Below are 23404 nucleotides of genomic sequence, written 5' to 3' on the forward strand. Positions count from 1 at the left end.
TAGCATACGACTACAGTAATAAGTGGCGATTCGAGCTTAGTGTTACAAAGTCATACATTATCATTTTCGGACCCCAATACAAGAATTTTATCAATATGAAATGGTATCTTGGCCCGTCATGTTTGCCGGTCACCGATTCGGCAACACACCTGGGTCACCGGATTAACTCAAAGCTGACGTCGCATGACGCAATACTCGATGCATGCAAGAAAGGGAAAAAATCTTTTCACGGTCTGTTTGGTATTGGCATTAAACCGAATGGTTTAAATCCTTTGGTTGCTGCAAATGTAATTAAAAAGGTAATTTTCCCTTCAATGTTTTATGGAAGTGAATTATGGTGTAACATTTCAAAAAGTGACCTCGCTTTATTGGATAAAACTCTGAGGTATTTTGCCAAACATTTACAAGGTTTTCCAATACATACAAGATCAGACATTGCCCTGGGAATGCTAGGATGGACATCAGCGCAGTCCGAAATTGATAGAAGAAAATTGATGTTTTTACACAGATTGTGTTTGATGCCTAACAATGTACATACTAAACGTGTGTTTAACGTTGCGTTATTTCACCTCATTCTGAGCGGATGCATGTCAAGCTGCGGGTTAATTTCAAATTTATATTATACCTCAAAGAAGTTTGACTTGCTCGGGTATCTAACTGATTATTTACATCATTCTGAAATTCCAGATAAACATAATTGGAAAGAAATTGTAAGGTCAAAAATTGTTGGTCTTGAAAATAGCCTCTGGAGAGTTCGTATGTCTAATCAAGCAGATTTTGATAGATTCTCTTCGATACACGAATACTTACGACCTACCTCAGTGTGGCAGTCGGCTAAAACTAGACAACACACTAAGGTATTTACATATGTAGCTAAACTATGGGCTGCTGTTCCACAAACACAGCTTGATATGTGTATTAGATGTGGGAATGTTTATACAGACTTGATACTTCATTGTTGTGTTAGTTGTCCTTATATGTCGAACTTTCGAAATTCTTTCTGGGATTTCCTTACTGATAAATTTCCCCTGAGCCTGCACATTACGTTATTTAATGCAGAAGATGAGCTGCAACTACAATATCTTTTAGGTAAAAGGTTACCATCAGGAGTAATCGACAAAGAAAACTCCAAGCTATTCGTCCTGTATGCAGCATACTTTGTCATGCAGTGTGCAGCTATCTTCTGTAAATAAGGTACTGAAACTTGCAACTTATGAGTTGACGAACACTTTGTTGATTGATATTGTGTAAGAATTTGTATTCCAATATAGAATATTTTTTTTTTTTTTATTTTTTTTTTTATATTTATTGATTGTATTCAGATGATTTATTCTTATATCATGTAATCTTCCATGGAAGGAAATAAAGATGATGATAAAGATGATGATGATGAACTGTATTAATTGTTAAACGTAACAGTATCATCGTATAACTATTTATTCAATCCAATGCTAACGTCATTTTGTTTTCATTACAAAATTACAGTAATTAAATATTTATTGATTTTCTCATTTGCCTCTATAAAATACAATAATTTCGTTTTTAGCTGGAGTTATCTTTAATTTCCTTTTTTAACATAATCACGCATAACATTATATAAACATGCCAATGAATACTTTTTTGTGGTAACGTGACGTCAACAATACCCGCGCCATTAGCTGACGTCACGTAGAAGCAGGCTAGTAACCAAAAGTGATAGCGTAAACCTGGATTGCATTTCATTGTTTGAAACGAAAGGTACATATTTAGCCATGAAATCGAAATCCATGAGATTCCGATGGCTTTCAGATTTAAAAAAGTGGGTTGTGAATAACCTTTGCTGTGTTGTAAAAAAGAAGAACAACAGAAACAGACAGCGATGCGAAAATTTGGAAAGTGGTATTGAGGTGAGTAAGGAGAGAGAGAGAAAGAGAGAGAGCACTTATGCAGTTATTTTTTTAGTGGTGTCCTTTTTAAAACAATTAATCAATCTTGAAATAACATAAAATAATAAACACTTGTCTTATCGTCTTTGTTGTTACAGCTTTTCAAACAATTTAGTGTATTTATTTATTCAACTGTATATTTATACAGGCATTAATATCCTTACCGATTGACAGATTGGTTTGCATAGGAAAAACTATATCCTTCACAGAGACTCTATTTAAAATATTGTCATGGTAAATGTTGCAATGAAGCTTAGTCATATACTGAAAGTTATAGTAATTATTTCTGATTTTGTTAATCATATATATTTCCTGAAATTTTTTAACTTAATAATCGAACAATCAGAGATTTTTTAATTAGGTCTCGATCCACATAAGGGGATCGTAATAATATATTTCAGGTAATGAAAGTTGCACTCAGTAAGGTGCATTCAGTTCAATATATTTGTGGGACATTTCTATTGTATTCGCACACCCTCCCGTTTTTGTACCCTACTACCGATATAAAAAATAATCATCAAAGATACAAAAATGCATTAAAATGAGTAATTTCATTCATCAATGTATAATTCTTAATCTGATTGTCGCCAAGGGGTCCTTAGCACTGTCAGCTTATTCGCAATTTAAACTAAACGGCTGTTTTCGATGTAAACAAGCCTACTGACAACGTATTGTCCTTTTTGGGATTTAGAAGAATCCATTTCAGTAAAAAAAAATGTCTTGTCTGCGTCCAATATTTACAATAATAATGTTTTGTTTTAATATTTCTAAGACAAATTGAAAACATGAAAATGAGGAACTCTTGTGTACATAAAAGAGATGTAACTTTAAAATGTATGGAATTATTAAGATTATGAAAGATGGTGAACTTAATCAAACCTGTTGCTGGAAAACATAGATTCACCCTAGAAAATATGGCAACCGTATAGCGAAACAAACTTCATTTGATTCGAAAAAAATGAACTTGACCTTGTGTGTTATCCCTGTCAACTATGAGGTTGGAAATTATAAACTGATGAATTGCGTTTTCATATCATTGATCCGTTTGTTTTTTTTAAAGGGCGGGGGGTACAAGGAAAAGGTAAAGTGTGCAAAACTATAGGTGGCGCTGCACAGTTTCTAATTTGTAGAGGGTTAGATTTTTAAAGAATACGAATTTTCCCGGTTTTTATTACTGGTTATACTGGCTATTTAAAAACAGATCTTGGGAACCTTAGGTAATGTTAAAAGAATTTTTCATTTTCTGTATTTCCACAAGTACAATATCCAAAGAAATTTCAGCCAAAGTACGTGAAAGTAACATAGAGGTATGCCAACATTCCCTCCAATATACATGTTGTCTTCCCTTAAATCTATCTAAAAAAGTTAGTGTTGGAATTTCTCCAAACTTGGTAATAAGTTGAATTTTGTTTATATTTGCAAGACGTGTATTATTTCTTTACCTCTCACCCCACCCCCCACCCCAGCATTGAAATTGGTTACATAAGAACTTTTTTCTGTTCTAAAAATGCCGTTATACCGACATTCTTGAATATCTTAGATCAAACTTTATACCTGAAAGTCAGTACCAAGATAACCTAACTTTACATATCATTGTAATCGAAATATGATCCTCAGAGTGATGGTTGGGGGAGGGAATGTGGACGAGCGGGCAGAGGGCGGAGAGGGGGCGGGTAGGTGAGAGAGGAGAAAAGTTAGCGTAGAAGTGGCTGAGAATTACATTAACATATATCGATTTATTGATTGACTGTAAGTAAACGCCACAATCTCACATAAATTACTATAAAAGGCACGTCCCTTCCACTGAGACACATCAAGTCATCAAACCAATGCAGGCATGAGCAGTATTTAATTAACTGTGAGTAATGCGTTTATATTACTGAATACAGTTACTAAATAAAGTGTATTGTCGGTTAAACTTAATAGTAATTGTATGATGTTTCGACTCAAGAAAGTAAAATCACACACATTCGAAGAAAGGAAACAAACGTGTACCTGTTTATAGCCGACAGTACATTGTAGAGAAATGATTGCAATATCTTATAATTTCTACACAGCGTACACATTCTGATCATTACATCCAACATACACATTCTTTGCAATTGTTATTCCAGGATCAATGTGGGGTGGAGACCTCCGTTTCGGCGATAAAGCTGAATACAATCATTCCAGCGGACCTACAGTCTCACCGTCATGCTGAGTAAGTAACGGACGACCCATTTCTGTAGCATTATTTGTAGTTGACGATTCCAGCGGACCTACAGTCTCACCGTCAAGCTGAGTAAGTAACGGACGACCCATTTCTGCAGCATTATTTGTAACTGACGACTCCCCAAACCAAATTATATCTGTCTACCACCATCTATCAGTCAACTGCTGCATAACATACTTTCCACTGTGATATATGGGGCCACGAGTGACCTCACTTTTGTAGCAGAGTAATTCCGTACCAACTCGAGGTACCTTACTGCAGTGGTCTCAAGCTCAAACCACCCTGAGGGCCGACTGAGGTCATTTTCTATGGCTCAATGGCCGCACCGCCATTGCTATCTCTCAAAACACTCTGTGACGCCAATCATTTTGCGGGACACAGGATACTTCTTGGCGGGCCGCGTGTTTGAGACCCCTGCCTTACTAGGTGATCTGATGCAAGTTCGTGGGACACTAGTAAAGAATGTGTGATATTATAATCAGGTATTTGTGGTCATTTTTATTGGTGGGTTGGCTAACTGACAGTGTGAGAACAAAAATGTGAATATAATCTAGTTCTGATTTGTATGGGTTTCCAAGACAAAATGAAAATTGAAATCTGACAAAATACTCATATATACAAAGCACATACATCTGGCTAGCTATTTATTTCGTTAATGATTGTTTTTTATTTCGTCCCTCTAGTTCGGAAACAGGAATGGTCAAACTGATGCTAGACGATCTGGAGAAAGTATCCCCTCTGGGTGCCGGAGGATTTGGTAGGGTAATGTTAGTAAGTACTCTCATTTTAGATTTCTTTCCAAGTCTTTTTCTCCCGTTGCATGCTCCTCCATATTGTAAGAAGTGACTAATGGAGCCAGAAGACGCTGTGGCTTATTGGTTAGCGCAGAATCCTGCAATCGGACAATTCCGAGTCTGGTACAGAGGTGTGTCCTTGGGCAAGGCTATTTACTAAAATTGCCACCTCATTAAATAATCAAGTCGTTTTACTGTTACGTAGAACATCAAATTTAACTGAGTCCTCGTTGTTCTCAAATTCACATCTTTTTCTTTTTATGCTGTATGCTTTGACGGAAATTGATAAACTTTTTATACTGCTAAGTGATCAGTTGCATTTGACACTTGCGCCTTTGTGAAGTCAACGAAAACGCATGGGGACACACTTCGTTTTACTGATTAGCATCTAGGCAACATATTAGCAGACTGAATTGACAAAATGTGGTAAAACAGGAAACTGATATGTAAATCATCAGATACCCTATGCATCATAACATTTAAGATCAAATTCGTAACTTGCTTTCTTTCTGACAGTCCATCCCCTTTTGTCTCTCCAAACAGAAAGTTCAATTATCGTTTCAAAATGAAGCGACATAAAACATGATTTAGTTATATTCTCTAACGAGAAAACTGCGCATTTTCCCTCTATAATGAATGTTCTCAGCGAAGAAACATCTACTCAAACTATATAAATTTCACCGCGAAAAAATAATTCGCAGCCTTCCTCGCGAATAAGTATGTGTGTGTGTGATTTAAATTTGTTACGTAGCTTTAACAATTCTTCTGCTATATCCCTACGATGTCTGCGTGTTTGTAATGATGTCTAGCGCTGGGGGCATCATGCCGCAGACATGTAGCATGATGTCCAACCCATTCACATTATCCTGACACTAGGCCGACCAGTCCTAACACTAACCTCTTAATGCTAAGAGCAGCGTTTCTTTCTTTTCTTCGATAATCTGTTTCAATAAGTTCTCGGGCAAATACGTTGTCATGATGATATGACGCGGGAGCAGCAGATCTCACAAAAAGACGTAACTTGTCTTTTGGACAAAGACTGAATAGTGTATAAATAACGACTAACGAAATCTAAACACGTACAGTTTTTTGGTGACTCGTTAAACATTGTGTTGCGATGTTTTCAGTACTCTTGCGAAGGATAGTTGGCACACAAAGTTCCAAATCAGTGATACAAAATGTGGATCGACGACGCTTGGGTATCAAAGATGCAGTTTTAATGCTGAATAAACTAATAAAAGAAATCTAAGTGATACCTAAAGTAATTGCCGTATTGTTGAAACCCGCTCTTTTGACAAAATAAAAGATACATATTTGAATTATAGGGCTTAATTGACCATGGTTTAGTACGTACATTTGACCTAAATCACTGCAGACTTTTTAAAATTTCTGAATAATTAGATAAAACGTTGGACATTGATAAATACCCAATCTTAATCACTTAAGCCTATAGAGAATTTTTAAAGTCAAAGGTTACAATCGCCTGGAAGACGAAGCGCTATTTTTATTATTGACACCGAGAGTTGCAAATGTCATCATATCTAGTCGAGAAAGGTATAATACAGTGCCTTGATATATTATGCCACAACTTCAGACGTTGATATAAAAAAATACATTGAAATCGTACGCCACAGACTAAAATCATAACGACAGACAATACCTTTAAAATGGACGACACAAACACGAGTCTTGTGCAAATACAATGCATCGAAATTGTACAACCCAAATGCATGTCTTGCGCAAAGACAATTCTTTGATCGATAGCACACCAACATAAAACATTACGAAAGACAATCCTTAACATTGCACAATACAATGCAAGTGTACAGGAAAGGCAACATCCTGAACTTGTACGAAACGGATACAGCAGTCCTTAAGACGGATTGTTTCCAAACAATTATGAATAATTTTCAGGTACAAGAAAAGAATAACACCTGTAAAACCTATGCTCTAAAGATCCTCAACAAGCAGCAGATTGTAGCAATGGGATATCAAGACCAAGTCGTGAATGAAAAGGACATCATGACGGAATTAAAATCAGATTTTATTGTAAGGTAAGATTGTGACTTTTGTTTTGTATGTCTGCAGCCTTGGTCATGATGAGGAGGTGAGGGAAAGGAGTGGGAGGGACTATAAAACTGCGAAAGGGACTATAAAACTGCGGATACAAATGCAATTTTGTATTCATATTTGCATGCATCTGCCTTTTGTTATTTTGTTTGTATAGTTCTGGTAATTTGTCAAGATTGTACAGCAATTTGAACCTTTTGTAGACAAAATCCTTCTTAGAACGACTAAGCAAACATCGCCTGAATTTGACAAATGAAATTTTGGGTTCACAAATTGCCTTATCAGTATCAAAAGATAAACACGGTATACGGTGGGCACATCAAATTTGGCTGACATGTTACATTGTTAGTATGATTTAATAAACACTGTCTCAACGATTATGCGAAAGACACTTGAGTTAGACAAATGAAAATTGGTTAGCATGTTGCCGTGTAGGCACAATTAAGTGAAACCACTTGAGGTAGGCGAACGAAAATGTGTTGGCATGTTATCTAGTTAGTGCGATTAGGGAAGTGAAATATCTTTGGAACGTTATTTTATAGCACGATTAGGCAATTATATCAATTTTCAACTTGTGCAATGATTTAGATTTTTATGGACTATTATATGTTTCAGTCTGTGGTGGTTCATATGTATTTTGCGAATATGAAGAGAACTTTATGTTGGAAACCATTTCTGCAGTAATTATTTCCTCATTTACATTAAAATGTATACCTCAATGAATACGTTATGATGTCCCATACTGTGTTCAGTCCATGTCGGGAAAAATGGTAAGTGAGGTAAACTGTTGCGGTCAGTCAATCTTAAGATCTTAAAATATTTTTGAACGAAGAGTACATTAATGCAATAATATATTTACTAACGTGGAATTGGCACGAAGTTGTTGTTTTATTTTTATACATATTTGTCAAAAAATATTTGTTAGAGAATAAAACTAAACTTACACGAAAATATATACATTCATATACTGTCCCACATTCATGTCGGAATATATTTATATCTTACGAAATTAAATAATTTTGTCCATAATGAAGTTTAAAGTAGTCATGTGTAACGTAAATAAACATATATCCTTTATAATGATATCAATTTTGAGGTGGGAATTACAAGTAAATTACACACTAATAGACAAAACACGAAACCGTTATGACGATTTTGAAGTCGCTTATGTACTTAAGACCTCTGAAGATTCAGTAACAAATTTCCTTATCCCACCTGATCTAACATTTATATTTAAAACATCTGCAACTGAATTTGTAATATAATACGTGTAAAGCCATACATCCTAGCTTATTGGTAAGAATGGTATAATAACATATTAAAAGCAGTTTTATTTCACAATCTTGTCTTTCTTTGCAAGGTTGTATCAAACATTTAAGGACGACGACTACCTGTATTTGTTAATGGAGCCTTGTCTGGGAGGTGAGCTGTGGACTCTGATAAATGAAGAGTAAGTAAAGAAGAGTTTTATGCAACACGATGATATAAACAGTTTCTTGGAATCCTCCAGAAATAGCGGTTGGTAAATTTACTGTATTTGTAACAAATTCAGTTGACATTATTTATGCTTGTGCAGATATATACCTGAAATATGCAAATTGCACAAGTATTGCAATCCAATAGACGTGATTCATTGTTTACATGCTGTTTTCAGCCGATGTCCATCCCCCTAAAATCGTAAAAACGACTCGGATGAACGTTCTTTATTGAGGGCAGGAACCAAAATCCTTAAATCTTTCCCTATCAAGCGTGTAATATTCTCAAAATGTTTAAGTTTATGCATCTGGAACATTTCAAAGAGAATTTAAAAGAAGACATGTTATATGTAAGAAAGTATGTGCAGTTATTTCATTCGTTCAATGCTAATTAGCTGAGGTAAGTTTGGAAAACTAGTAATCGTTCTAACTGAATTTCATTAAATACGCTTAATCTGGTGAATCAGACATGTTGATTATGTGCACAGTTCCTCTAAGGATAAGACATTAATTCCTCTCATAATAACAGGGCAAGACATATTTCACAAGTAGTATGTGTCTTCCGCTATTAGAGACTATCATGCTGTTTATAACGATTTTGTTACGTTTTTATCAACAGTCATCTTTTCCGAATAATTAGCCGGATAAAGTGTAAGAATGACCCCAAAGCAGTCATTATAGAGGTTGACAATAGCTAATGATACAGAGACAACGTGAGAAAATAATGGAACTTTATGAATATTGTATGGCTTGTATGTGCAAAACTACATTCCCCCTAACTTTAAGGGTTATTTTGATTGAAAAGGAACAATTTGGGTGATAAAAATAATCTGTATTGTAACTTGCACCGAGGCAAATAAATTCCATTCGAGGGGTTAACATTTTTTGTTGCCCCAACATATATTATTTTAGCCTTGGAAATCGTTTTATTAGCTGGAAACGTGTTGTCCATTTCCAAGCAATTGTGCGGAGAAAAGTCAAATGTGTCTAGCATTTTTGACGAAACGTGGTTTCAGTGGCTAACCATCATCCAGTAAGCATGCCATTAAATATGCGGTTTGCCTGATCACCCTTCCTTACTCTCAGATGGCTATCCTGTTAATCCAGCATGATGTTTTCCTAAATTTGCCGTTTTCACTCAGCTATCCAAGTCGTCTTCCAAGATTGCAGACATTTGTAAATTTGGTTGGACCCCGAAACATAGGTCAAACATAGCTACTTAGTCTCGCCTCAAAAACCCATATAATGTAGTCAACACTCGTTTGCTTACATTTACCTAATGTCGGGATATTGCTGTCAAGATAAGTTAAAACTAACAACTGAAAATGTGAATAGGTCCATATGTCGGCTCATACATACAAATGAAGTTGCAAATTCTATTTGATATCGGCTGTGTTCATCCTTTATTTGATTTTCATGTTTTAAGACCAAGTAATCCAGCATGAATCTGTCGCGCAAACAAATGAGCTGCTACCCAAGCCATAGTTCCAAGTTTTAACTTATATCCGTCTCATGCTGAGCCCTACTTTTAATGCATAATATAGCAACTTAGATTACGTGTTTAATGTCATAATTGGTAGTTCTACATACAGTTACTTATATCGACATGGTTTTGTGATTATGCCACACGCACACTTCAAAGTAATACATTCCATTGTTTTCCTTTTCAACAATTTCCACCTGCACGAAGTTCTTCTCAGTGTTATGTCCAACAATTAATACAAGTTTCAAGGATAGCCACACATCTAATCTTATATACACTACCTTAGACTTGTGTATTTGGTTCAGTTTGAGATGTACAGAATTCTCATTAATCGTCGTATCCAAATTCATAATCAAAGGCATTACAAATATTTCGTAGTACTTCAACCATATTAAATGTCAGGTGATCTAATTTAAGAATAGGAATTCTTTCAGTGAAACTTTAATGTCCATATGACCCTTCGCTGAAAATAAAAACCTTCAATACAATTTTCAAGATATTTTTATGTCAGATGATAGCTATGTTCGCATAAGACCAACTAAATATTATATAAAGTCTCAAATGAAAGTCCTCTAGCAATGCAACCATCCTTCCAATGATGATAAGAAAATTTCGCAAGATTGGCGCTTTAATATCTGTATTTGAGTTAGATTAGGGTAATTTGCAATTTGAACGAACTAGACATCATACGAAGGATTTTAGTAAACATCCATTGGCATTACCCTACTTGTTCAAGACGAGGTGGAAAAAAACAGAGATTTTCCGGATATTGAATGTCCAAAGGATATCAAGTACATTTAAGACCAGCTAGATTTCGGGATGAGTTTGTGTGTAAAGTTATTTTTTGCAAGCCTTCAATTAGCTTAGGAGCAGACATTGGATTATTGGATCATGTGCCGATTGTTTTCAAAATATAATAGGGAATATTGTCTCTAAGATGGAAGCGAAGTCGGTCAACCAGAAGCGTTTTCCTCCAGAGGTTTCACAAAATCCACTACCCTAAATGCATGTTGTATGGTTGAATTTCCACCATTGCAACGAACGTTGCAAACAAGTTCAAGTTCTGGTCTCTTATGAGAGAAACCATATACTTTCTCGAAAAGGGTTCATTCGTGTTACTCTTCGTAAGGAGACAAAGATGTTCCAAATAGGTCATACATCTTAATGCAAATACACTCATACATTAGGGTATGTCAGCTTTGAGTAGAATATAGTTCTAGTTTAGTTTGCCCTATTTTCAAATTTGCTAGTTTCTTGTTACAGAAAGGGTCTTAGTCACAAAGCTGCGAAATTCTACACTGCCTGCGTAGCAGAGGCACTCATCTTCATACACTCAAAAGGAATCGTCCACAGAGATCTAAAGCTCGAAAACGTACTCCTTGATTCTAGAGGATATGCAAAACTGGTACGTACATCTGTATATGTTTACTTTAAATACATTTTTTCTTGACTATCGCATTCACTAGGCACTTTACGTTCTTACATTCTTCCACCTGATCGAATTTAAAATGATCAATATAACTATCCTCATTCACTTAGCCAATTTTTGAAATGGTATATATATATACCATATATATATATATATATATATATATATATATATATATATATATATATATATATATATATATATATATATATGTAGTCGGTGGTTCTTTCTTTATACTGGCTGCCATGTATAGCCTATCTTGTGCTGAAAATGGCATTAAACCCTAAAAAAACAACAGCAACAACAACAACAACTTCGTTTCACTGGCACAATTCAAAGTCAACTTAAATAATTTTGTGAAATGGCATTGGACTTCTTTTTCATTACATCTACCTTATGCTCTTCATAAGTCTTCAGTTTAAATCAGTATTCATACATTCATAATTAAACATTCATTTCTGGAGGAGAACTATAAAATCCTGCGTGATATCTATATCAATCTTAGTATTTATAATAAAATAGCTGCCCTGATGAGTATTTGTCTTTTTTATATACAATTCCTCATTTTCAATAATTCCAATGGTTTATTTTTATCTTGTCTATCCATCTGTACTTTTGATTCTGAGGAAATCCCCGTTACCCTTATATTTCTATGATATTTGGTACACATACTTTGCTATTCCTAATTATCAGATCAAGTATTTTAAATGTTGTTTCTTCTTCCTTTATCTTTTGATGTATCTACCATTCACACTTTCGTGCCTGAAGCAAACCTTAGTAATGCTAATCGCTACTCTATATACTCTGAAAATACAACTTTCTATAATTGAAAAAATAACCTAGCGGACATTGTGGCAAGACAGGTGAGGTATGTGACTCCGTCCTTTCATTCATTCACACCCACCCCACGCCTCGATGTGATATGGAGGCAGTAAAAGAGAGCTGTCTCCTTCTCCATATGTCTGTCCTTAAACATTTGCTTTTCCGGAGCTAATTCTCAAATAGTTTAAAATATTTCAGCCAAACGTGGTACACGTGTGCTGCAACTTGTGTAGAGGTGCATAGGGAATGTTCCTCGTGCACTATTGATATGCTGCCTTGGAATTAAAGTGTTGCATTTAGTTAATATATTTAGAGTGCTTTACTATAGTGTACCAACAAAGGAAGTATAAAGACTGAGAGTGACGAACCAAAAACTAAAGTCTATACGAATCTTTTCATAAGCGTTAGAGCCGAGTGACGATCCGTACAAAACTGTATATCGGAATTTTGCATAAACGGTATAACCGAGGAACGAACCATAGAATACTGTCTATATGAATCTTTACATAAGCGTTAGACCCGTGTAACGAGCCGTAGCGTACTGTCTATAGGAATCTTTACTTAAGCTTTAGACCCGAGTAAGGAACCGTAGAAAACTGTCTATATGTCTGTGTACGTAAGCGGGAGAGCCGAAGGACGAACCGACAAGTACTGTCTATAGTAATCTTTACATAAGCATCACACCCGTTTAACGAACCTTAGAATACTGTTGATATGAATCTTTACATAGGTGGCGCTCTACAGTTTCGTATTTTGCATAGAATTTTAAGGAAAAAGAATTTCCCAGGATTTCTTCACTGGTTATTCTGGCTATATAATAAAGACTTTGTATATCTTAGGTGCTGTTAAAAGAACTTTTAATTCCCTTTATTTTGATATATGATTGATGGGTGTAATTTAGGTTCTAGAGTATACAGCTTGGGCTCACTTAAGATGTGCTCATATAAAATATAAAAAAATGCTAGCTCCGCATGGTCATTTTCACTTCCTGGACTTGAGAGGTAAATTGTAGAAAAAAGAGCCGATAACGTTTTTTACTTTTCAGATATTTTGTAATTGGTTCATTTCACATTCAGTAAATGCTATTGTCTACTTCAGCAAAATTCGTTTTCCCTATTCTAATAACTGCTAAAGTTAGTGTACTTTTGATTAATTCTGGTTAATTTGTCAAGCACAGGGGAGCATCCATTTTGTTGTACCGTGTGCTTAGATCATGTACAATATCCACAAGTACAGTATCCAGTCAGCCACATTACATAAAAGTAACATAGAGGTATGCCAACATTATCTCCATTGTGCATGTTACAAATGCAAGCAACTTCCTTACCTACGTCACTCTCTCAAAAGTACAAAACAACTGGTGAGCGCCCCCATAAGCGTTAAAGATGAGTGACGTACCGTATAGCACAGTCTGTATGAATCTTTATGTAAGCGTTATGCCCGTGTAACGATGAGCATAATATTTTCTATAGGAATTTTTACATAAGAGTGAGAACTGAGTAACGAACCACATAATACTGTCTATAGGAATTTTCAATTATAGTGCTGTCTATAGGAATCTTTACATAAGCGGTAGATCCTTGTAACGAATCGTAGGGTAGTCTATAGGAATTTTTACAGAAGCGTTAGAGGCGAGTGACGAACCGTGGAGTACTTTTGTAAAAGTGTTAGTCCCGTGTAATGAACCAAAGAGTACTGTATATAGGAATCTTTACATAGTTGTTAAACCCGATTAATGAACCGTAGAGTACTGTCTATATACATGTTTACATAAGCGTGTAACATGCCATAGATTGCTCTCTGTAGGAATCTTTACAAAAGCGTTCGAAACAAGTGGCCAATCATAGAGTATTGTCTATAGGAATCGTAACATGGCTTTGATAGTCTCCATTTACCTGGAATTTTGCATAATTACAATGTACCGAAAATGCTGCTAACGGTCGGACTGTACTACTTCATACAATATTGTAGTACTCAAAAAATGATATTTAACACAATGAATATTGAGAGAGAGAGAGAGAGAGAGAGAGGCTGAGGGGTAAATTACGTGTTTAAATATCAATCAATCAAGCCTCTTTTTAATGTGCGTCACGTGGAAAAAGAGATACTTTAAGTCATTTCTAGTAAATCATTTGGTCCCATACACATGTATATATTTGCCTTATGCTCTCCTTCAATAAAATACTCAGATATAACTTAGTTGTGTATTCTGAATGTGTAAAGAGAAGGCCGGTTCCAAGCTAGATAAAGTTGTGACCTAGGCTTTGTAGCCTTTCTTGTGAATTAGATATCGAGGATTGTTTCTATCATTGCATAAATACCGGATATATTAAATCGAGTGCTACCGAATAACTTTATAGTGTAATGATCACACAAGATGAAATATATCCTGTATTTACAAAAGACATACAATTGTATTTTTATTATATACCAAACGTACACCGAATCCTAGGAAGGTTTAACTCACTCTTCAGTACAACACCCATCCCACCCTTTCGTAAACTCCGTTCGCTTTCATTGGATGTTCATATGACTAACAGAGATTGAAGGGTGCGGTAGCAATGGGATGACCTAATCTATCGCAGTAAATTGCATTTTTTTTTGACATTTTGTTTTTGAGCAATTCTGACCACAAAGCTGGCCCGATTCAGCAATGGATCACATGGTTTATCACTGTTGTGAAGAAAGTAAGAGGAAATAACTTCATAGAGACGTAAACGGCGTCCAGGCAAATTTCTTTAGAAAAACTAATTTCCATGTCTAAAATGTAATGCAGTATCTGTTTATTTTTTCAAGCTCGCAAATTACTCATTTTGTATTGGTACAGGTGTATCTTCTGTACGTAAAAAAAATCAAGTGTCGCATGGTATGATGCAAAATTGTGTATTTTCAAATGTAAAAATATATACACATATTTTTTCAAACGTCACAGTATTGGAAGATATGTAAATTATTTAGTAAATAAAATTATATATTTCACACTTAAGTATATTATTCATATTAAGACTTAATCACATTCATCCATACGTTGGCGTTTGTTCTTTTTCTCTATTTTATATCACTTCGAATTTTTTCACTTGTTCAAAGTTATTAACTATTGTTTCCCGTTTTTTCCTGAATTAGCAAGATTGAGATCCGAAGTCCTAATTTCACTCTTTGTTGACTTCATGCACAGCTCAACGCTGTGAATTGTTCTAATACACAAAGTAGCTATGTTATGCACATTATTATCTATTGCAGAGAAATTATTTACATTAACTTATAGGATTGTTTTAATCATAAAAGTAAAAGAAAACAATATTGTAATATTATTTTTATTGAACAAATTGCCTTTTTCAAGCAAATAAAACGACAAAATTTGATCGCATTTTTATTTTCCATCTTGAAAAAATGTTATTACATTTAAAAAGGTTTCGTTCATTTTTACCGTGAAATACTAACTCATGCATAAGTGAAATTATCAATGTTAGAGACCATCTTTGCATGAACAGGCGGCGGGAGGGGAGCTGGCAAACTAATAATAACTACACGTTAAACCGTAGGCTAAGAACCAGCTTGCCATTTTTGGTGTGGAAAATATTCACCACATTCGATTTTGATGTAAAATGGATTCGGTGAATCGATGCTAGTACATCCCAACACCACCCATAGGGATGCTAGTTAAATTATTTTAAAATTAAACAATCGTATTATAACCTATGGCGGTAATTTTCAAATTAACATATTGCCACTTTCCAATCACATCCTGCGTTTCATTTTCATAATATACATATCATTGTATTTTATTTTCTATTAACTTGCTTACCTCCTACCGCAGAACAACTCGATAACTGCCTGCGTTCATTGCTTGACAAACATGCCCCAGCTACCAAGTGCAGAGTATCAGTTCAAAAGTGTTCTCCATGGTATAGCAGTGCTAGGGACCAGCTGCGCACTGCTTAAAGAGACCACCGTAAAGCTGAGAGGCTTTGGCTTTCCACCAGACTCACTATTCATAAGCAAATCTATGAAGCCGCTAAGACGAGTGTCACAAATATAGTCCATGCAGCGAAATCAGACCACTATACTACTAAGATCATGGAAAATTTCAGCTGCAAAGAGCTCTTCAAGATTACTAACAAGCTAATGTCAAGGAACAAATCTACACCACTTCCAACTACCTTCTCTCCAGTCGACCTTCCGGACATGTTTGCAAATTTCTTCCGTGACAAAGTACAAACCATTAGAGATAAGCTTGACACCACCATTTCAATTGACTCGTCGTCACCATACAGTTGGGATACAGAATTTGAGCGGCAACCATTAGCAGCATTTGAACCTGTCTCTATGGATTTCGTACGTACAATCCTGATGAAGAGTGCGCCAAAGTCATGTGAACTTGATCCAATTCCAACATCACTGCTGCTTGAGTGCTTAGATCCAGTATTGTCTTCACTAACTGATATTATTAATACCTCTCTCTCATCCGGGGAATTCCCATCCTTTTTCAAAACTGCCATTGTAAAGCCTCTGCTGAAGAAACCAACACTAGACCATAACGATTTAAAGAATTACCACCCAGTTTCTAATCTCCTATTCATATAAAAAATCTTAGAAAAGGTTGTTCTATCCCAGCTTGTATCTCATCTAAATTCAAACAGTCTTTTTAGCAATGTGCAATCTGCATATCACCCTTTCCACAGTACTGAAATTACTCTTCTAAAAGTAGTTAATGACATTCTCTGGATAGCGGAAAGATTACAGTCCCCACCCTCCTTGATTTGTCTGCAGCATTTGACACAATAGAACATGATATATTACTTCACCGTCTCCAGCATGTATATGGCATTCATGATACAGCCTTACTGTGGTTCAAGTCAAATGGTTGTCATCACGACACAAATTGTATCTACAAATAGAATACTCTCCAACCAAGTTGATCTATTTTGTGGTGATATACAGGGGTCTGTTCTTGGACCTGTTCTCTTCATTCAGTACACTCAGTCGCTCTCAAGTGTCATAGATCATCATCCAGTATCTCGCCAATTGTACGCTAATGACACCCAAATGTACAAATCTAGCCACCCAACTGAAGTTGATGCTACCATCCAAGGTGTAGAGAGGTGCATTTTTGATGTGAAATCATGGATGACATGTAACAAGCTGCAGATGAATGATGATAAAACTGAGGCCATTCTGATCACAACACAAAGACTTTCTCATTCACATCCTTTACCTCAAACAATAACTATCAGCAACACCAACATTAAATTCACACAATCATTACGAAACCTAGGTGTTACTCTGGACAATACTCTCACATTGCACCAACTGTCATGAACATATGCAAGGCTGCATATCTTGAGCTGAGACGCATCAGCTCAATTCGCAACCATCTTTCAGTTGATGCCACTAAAACACTTATATGTTCATTAGTACTTTCAAGACTGGACTATTGTAACTCAATTCTGTCTGGTTCATCTCAATATCTGCTCCAGAAACTCCAAAAAGTTCAAAACACAGCTGCTCGGACCATACTTTTAGTACCACGATCAGAGCACACCTCCCCGTTGCTCTGTACCCTACACTGGCTATCCATTCGATCCAGAATCAAACACAAAATTTGTTCTCTGTGTTACGTTTCACTGTTGGACTCATGTCCAACATACCTATCCGACCTCACCCATGTGTACTCACCAGCAAGATACTTATGCTCCTCTTCTGACAATCGTATGCTCATTATTCCAAGTATGAAAACAAAGTTATATGGACAGCGTTCTTTTTGCATAGCAGGGCCCAGCGACGTGGAATGAATTGCCCACTGAACTTAGACACAAAGACACAGTGATCACATTCAAGAGGGCTCTCAAAACTCACTTATTTCGATTGCAAGAACAAACTTAAAGACTTAATAATGTTTCCTACCGTCAATATTCTCAGCATGTTACTTTATGTTTTCTAATTTCATGGTGTTTGTTTTTGTAATCATGTCATTATATTTTATTTTTTTTTTATCTTATAGGCGTTGTCTAATATAAAGTGCTTAGAGCTTCTAAAGATTAAGTGCTATACAAAGTCCTCATATTATTATTATTATTATTATTTTTCTCGATAGATTGACTTTGGGGTCGCCAAGAAAGTGGGACCAGGAACAAAGGCCCAGACGATGTGTGGAACGGCACATTATACGGCCCCAGAGATGATTTTAAATAAAGGGCATGACACGGCTGCTGATATTTGGTCGTTGGGAGTTCTTGTATTTGCTATGCTTTCTGGCAGGTAAGGATGATATAAACTTAACATGGTAATTATATACCTTTTGTTTTGCATCATCACGTTAATGTGTGCGTGTATAAGCGTGTGTGTACATAAAACATGCATTCCAACATTACGGGAACGTATGATGTCTGAGCACAGCTAAAGTCACTGCAGTTCACTTAGTCCCGGTACTAATGTCACTGGCCATTTTTAATATTTTCGAATGTAAGGAATCGTATATGCCCGTATTTACACTGTGACAGTCATTTGAATTTTCACAGTGCTATATAAGTCTGAAAAATGAACTGTCTCTATTTTTAGTAGAGGCTGATTTCTTTTCATTATGTGTGAGTAGTTAGACGAAGACAAAAGTCATATTATGGAGACATTACAACTTGATATAAAAGATTTTAACAGCTATCTTGTTTCGTTTTCTCGAATAAACTTAGAAAGTTGCTTGTAATTCGATTCGTACCGGTGAGAATTTCTGTGCGTTTTAACATGTAAATATTCAGCACATGAATTTCGTTATCTTTTACAAATTGCATTTCTTCTTCCAGTTCCCTATTTGCAGACAAGGATGATGATGACATCAAGACTTATGAAAACATCCTGGCAGGAATCGATGTTGTTGTCTTCCCAAACGAAATAAGAAAGATCGCTGAAGATTTCATAAGGAAATTGTGCAGGTAAGAATGGTATCGAGGTTATTGTCTTACCAAGTCATAAAATAATGGCTGAAAACTTCATATGAGAACTGTACAGGGAAGAAAGCTGTTTCTTCTTAGATTAGTTACATGCTAGAACGGCGGTTTCAAAACAAGTGTAACGATGGCGATTAATTTAGGCATATGGACGAGAACGACGACAACAAACCAGTAATCTCAAGTCACATAAAAAACAAAGCTACTCAATATTTAATTGAAATATTTAAATGGCACAACGGCAAATCCAACCATTTAATCGATGTCAAGTGTGTGTGTGTGTGTGTGATTTTGATTTTTAACGTACATTTAGCAATTTTTCAGTCATATTGCTACGATATCTGCAGTGTGGCAGTTTATAGTGACGTCTAGCACTGGGGCATCATGCCGCATATATGTAGCATGATGTTCCACCCAAGCACATTATCCTGACACCAGGCCGACCAGTCATAACACTAACCTCTTAATGCTGAGTGCCAAGCGAGGCAGTTGTTAGTACCATTTTTATAAGTCTTTGGTATGGCTCGGCCGGGGATCGAACCCACTACCTCGCGCATCCGAGGCGGACGCTGTCCACTAGGCCACCGGAACGGTCTCGATGACAAGTAGAAAATCATAGAAATTAATGATTCGAAAAGGGTGAGTATATGAGAGCGGTGGCCCAAATCGGAATTTCCTTATATAACATTAGTAGATATACAATTTTTACCGCATATAATAGAATAAATTGTTGCACACCCTGCCAAATGTTTTTTTTTTATCTTTTTTTTTATTTTGTCCCATCAGCTTTGAGAATGACGTGTGCAAAAAGGGGTTCATAACAAAATATGTTCAGCATCTGAAACACAAACGTTATCATTACTTTCTTGTTTAAGGCCTTGCAATGACGTTAGCCATATTTAAGGAATCGAAGAAGAATAACATGTATCTAATTCATAATGGTGAAATGTAGATTTTTTGCTCGGGTCTCCATATCAGAAAACTTACGTAAAAGCGCATGCAAACGAAAACCAATGGATACATGCATATAATACCAATGCTCCGTCTCCATAACTGACGTTTAATGTGAGATTCATTCATTCATTCTCATTTCCTTCTTTTTAAGGAATAACCCCACCAAGCGCCCTTGCGCGCAAGAAATACCAAAACATGCATGGTTTGAGAAATTCCGCTGGGATGGCTTAAGAAAGAAAACATTGAAACCACCTTTCTTTCCAAAGGTTAAAACCTCTCTCTCTCTCTCTCTCCTTCTCTCTCTGTCTCTCTGTCTCTCTCTCTCTCTCTCTCTCTCATATATATACCCGCCATGTCGGACAAATCTGTGCGTCGGGTAATTCTGCGCAACGATACGACATTCCTTTAAATATTGGATGATATGTTGCTTTTTGGCCAAATATCCAATTTGTATCAATAAATAACCATCGTCCTTTAATTAAGGAAGTTGTATTCATACAGTGTACAAACATATCCCACATTTCTACCCTAAATGCACATGAAAATGTGATTTCTAAATGTCAACATGAAGACCAACTCCATGACCTTCGTGAACTTGCAACTCAGAAAATCCTATTTACTATGTATCTTTTAGAATCATAAAAAAAAAACCCATTATATAAAATATGGAAATGTATCCCTTATAACAATACTGCATTTTAATCCAAGTTTCCAATTTTGCAAGAAGTTGTTCCACATGTGCAACATTGTGTGCTACACAACGTGTCAACTTGCCGCGAGAACGAGAATCTGAAGAAATTACCCAGCCTGTAGTCTGTTTCTAAATTCTCTAGTAATTTGTTCCTCATAAACGAGACGTTGTAGACACATTACATCTTATGCATTGTTGTTTCTCTTCAACATAATAATTTATTTAATTTATAACACATTGAACGTTTTTGATTTTGTTACAAGATCGGTTTAGTTTGCTTAATATGTCTTGCTATTTATTGGCATTGGTACGTTGCATTTTGTAAAACCAGCTATAAACCTGACCTAATTATTCGACTGCAATGCTCACAGAAACAGTCCAAAAATAATGTATATAATTTCCAAAGCCCGATGGATAAACATTGTCTAAGTTATGCACAGAATAGTACGACATATCGCAAGTCATGAAAACACTGGGGTGGTATCCGTGTGTCCAAAATTAATATTATTTTGAACAGAATATTCTGGTGACAATTGCCTCTTTTCAATTGGTAAGCATTGCAGTATTGTATTTTCGTCAGTCGGTCGAATTCGGTATGCATTAGGTATGCGTTAGGTCCGCAGAAATACCCGACATCAGTGTGCATATCTATCTATCTATCTATCTATCTATATATATATATATATATATATATATATATATATATATATATATATATATATATATATATATATATATATATATATAACGTGATTAAAGGATCATAATTTGTGACCGATACAATATTTTTGTAAAAAGGTTAGTTTTAAAACCAATTTGTCATGAATTATGAAATCACTTTGTTAATATAATTAAAGTCATTACAGATTGGGAATTTATGTATATTCCATACTGACGGAAACCACCTATGTACCAATACTGTAAAAAAGTACAGTAGTAGGTACCTCAAGAAACAAAGATACGGCAGTACTCGGTACAGTGGTAATCCCGCGCACCTCTAATCGTCGTTCTATTGTCGACCACATTAATGTATTATTTTCCCTAACTAAATATGATTTTTGCCATTAATATTGTTTAATAGTTATCTATCCACCAATCTCTCTGGTTATATAATTTATTTTATTCTTTTTTTTTTTTTTTTTTGTTCCTTCGTTGGTTTCTCTTCAAATTGAATGTTTAACCAAAGTGTATATTTTGGATTTTTATCAGATCACATCACCAGTTGATACCAGGAATTTCGATGTTGATGACTTGCCAGAAGAGGCAAAGTATCCACGCACAGATAACATTTCAAGCTGGGACCCAGATTTCTAGCTAAATCTCATTACTCCAACCTTTCGGCGGTCAACTTCGATTTTTTCAATCAGCACGAGTTCGTTGTTGAGACAAAAGGGACGGGATTTGAGTAATAGTTCATCCTGATGATGGTGGCTATAAAGAATATTAACCTGGATTATATGAACTTCATTAACTAAAATCAAGTGAAGAGTGAAAGAAATCATAATTTTCTGTAATTAAACCTTTGCTGGATATTCAGGCGATGACCGCATTCAGTTTGACTGATTATATATATATTAAAAGTTCATTATGTGTCATATGACTTCCGGCCCAGCATTTCTCAATGATCCTGTATTAATTTCTTCAATATACACCTACAGCAATCATTATAGTTCATTTATATTATAGTAACAACACAAGTGACGATTAAATTCAACGTTTTATTGAACATTTTATACGTCATTTTTGTGAATGAGTTTCGCATAGTAATACACGCGACCATCCTTTATGGAAGTGCACGGGTAAGTGCGGTGATCATCTGAGAGCAATGGAAGAAACTACAGTTATTAAAGAGTATGGAATATCGCATTGTTAAAGAACGAAAGTAAAACATTGAGATTCGGAAGAGCACGAAAATATTCCGTGAAATGACGCAATACGAAATTGAAGATACAACTATGTACACATTTTCACGGGGAGGGTGGTTTTTGTTCTGTTCACTTTCTTTTCTTGCTGTCATGATATAAGTAATCATGTGACAATTATATCTGGAGCACCGACTGCGTCAGGTTTAACGAATATAACTTTTGTTCCTTTACGCTTAGTTCGGAGTCGTATACTGTGATTCATGAGATAGTTATGTGTGATGTGCTGTGAATAATTTGGACTGGTTCAACTCCGGATTTGGAGAGTTGTATAACTATACTTTCCAGGCTGGTAAATTGTACTGTCATATCCGCATTTTCATCCTTCAACAGTGAGCCCAGGGTATTGTGGCCCATCGGTCCTATATAATGCTTCAAATAAGAATGTTATATTTCTTTTTTGAAATCCTTTCTTTGCGTTATGGTATTAGCCAAGACAGATGAGACACAATATCCACTGTTAATGTGTGAAGTATGATGCCCAACATTTAGGCCTTTAAAGTAGAATTGTCAATCACTCCGTTTAAGAACAACAGTTACGAACTCTCAGAAGCTGGAGCCCTTCAAACTAAATTATGCAATTCACAGGGAGCACAGATAACTCACATCGTAAGAATCCATCTTAAAGGCACCGTAACATAAAAGTTCCTGACACATATTGCCGTTGCAGATATAACCGTTACAAG

At 35.7% G+C, this 23404-nt stretch overlaps 1 protein-coding gene across 1 annotated transcript; it reads left to right on the forward strand.

The window, feature by feature from the left end:
* The first annotated feature begins 1751 nt into the window (after window positions 1-1751).
* On the forward strand, window positions 1752-22550 carry LOC149781956 (cGMP-dependent protein kinase 1-like). The gene is made up of 10 exons (XM_089935048.1): window positions 1752-1886; window positions 4040-4125; window positions 4821-4908; window positions 6846-6985; window positions 8362-8451; window positions 11223-11364; window positions 18305-18468; window positions 19008-19136; window positions 20257-20371; window positions 22006-22550. Exons 1-10 carry the CDS (start codon window positions 1752-1754, stop codon window positions 22108-22110), a joined length of 1194 nt encoding a protein of 397 aa, XP_089791174.1. The 3' UTR covers window positions 22111-22550.
* Window positions 22551-23404: the final 854 nt, after the last annotated feature.

The sequence above is a fragment of the Sinohyriopsis cumingii genome, chromosome 15 (genome assembly GCF_028554795.1).
Source record: "Sinohyriopsis cumingii isolate HCF-2022 chromosome 15, ASM2855479v2, whole genome shotgun sequence".
Taxonomy (NCBI): Eukaryota; Metazoa; Mollusca; class Bivalvia; order Unionida; family Unionidae; genus Sinohyriopsis; species Sinohyriopsis cumingii.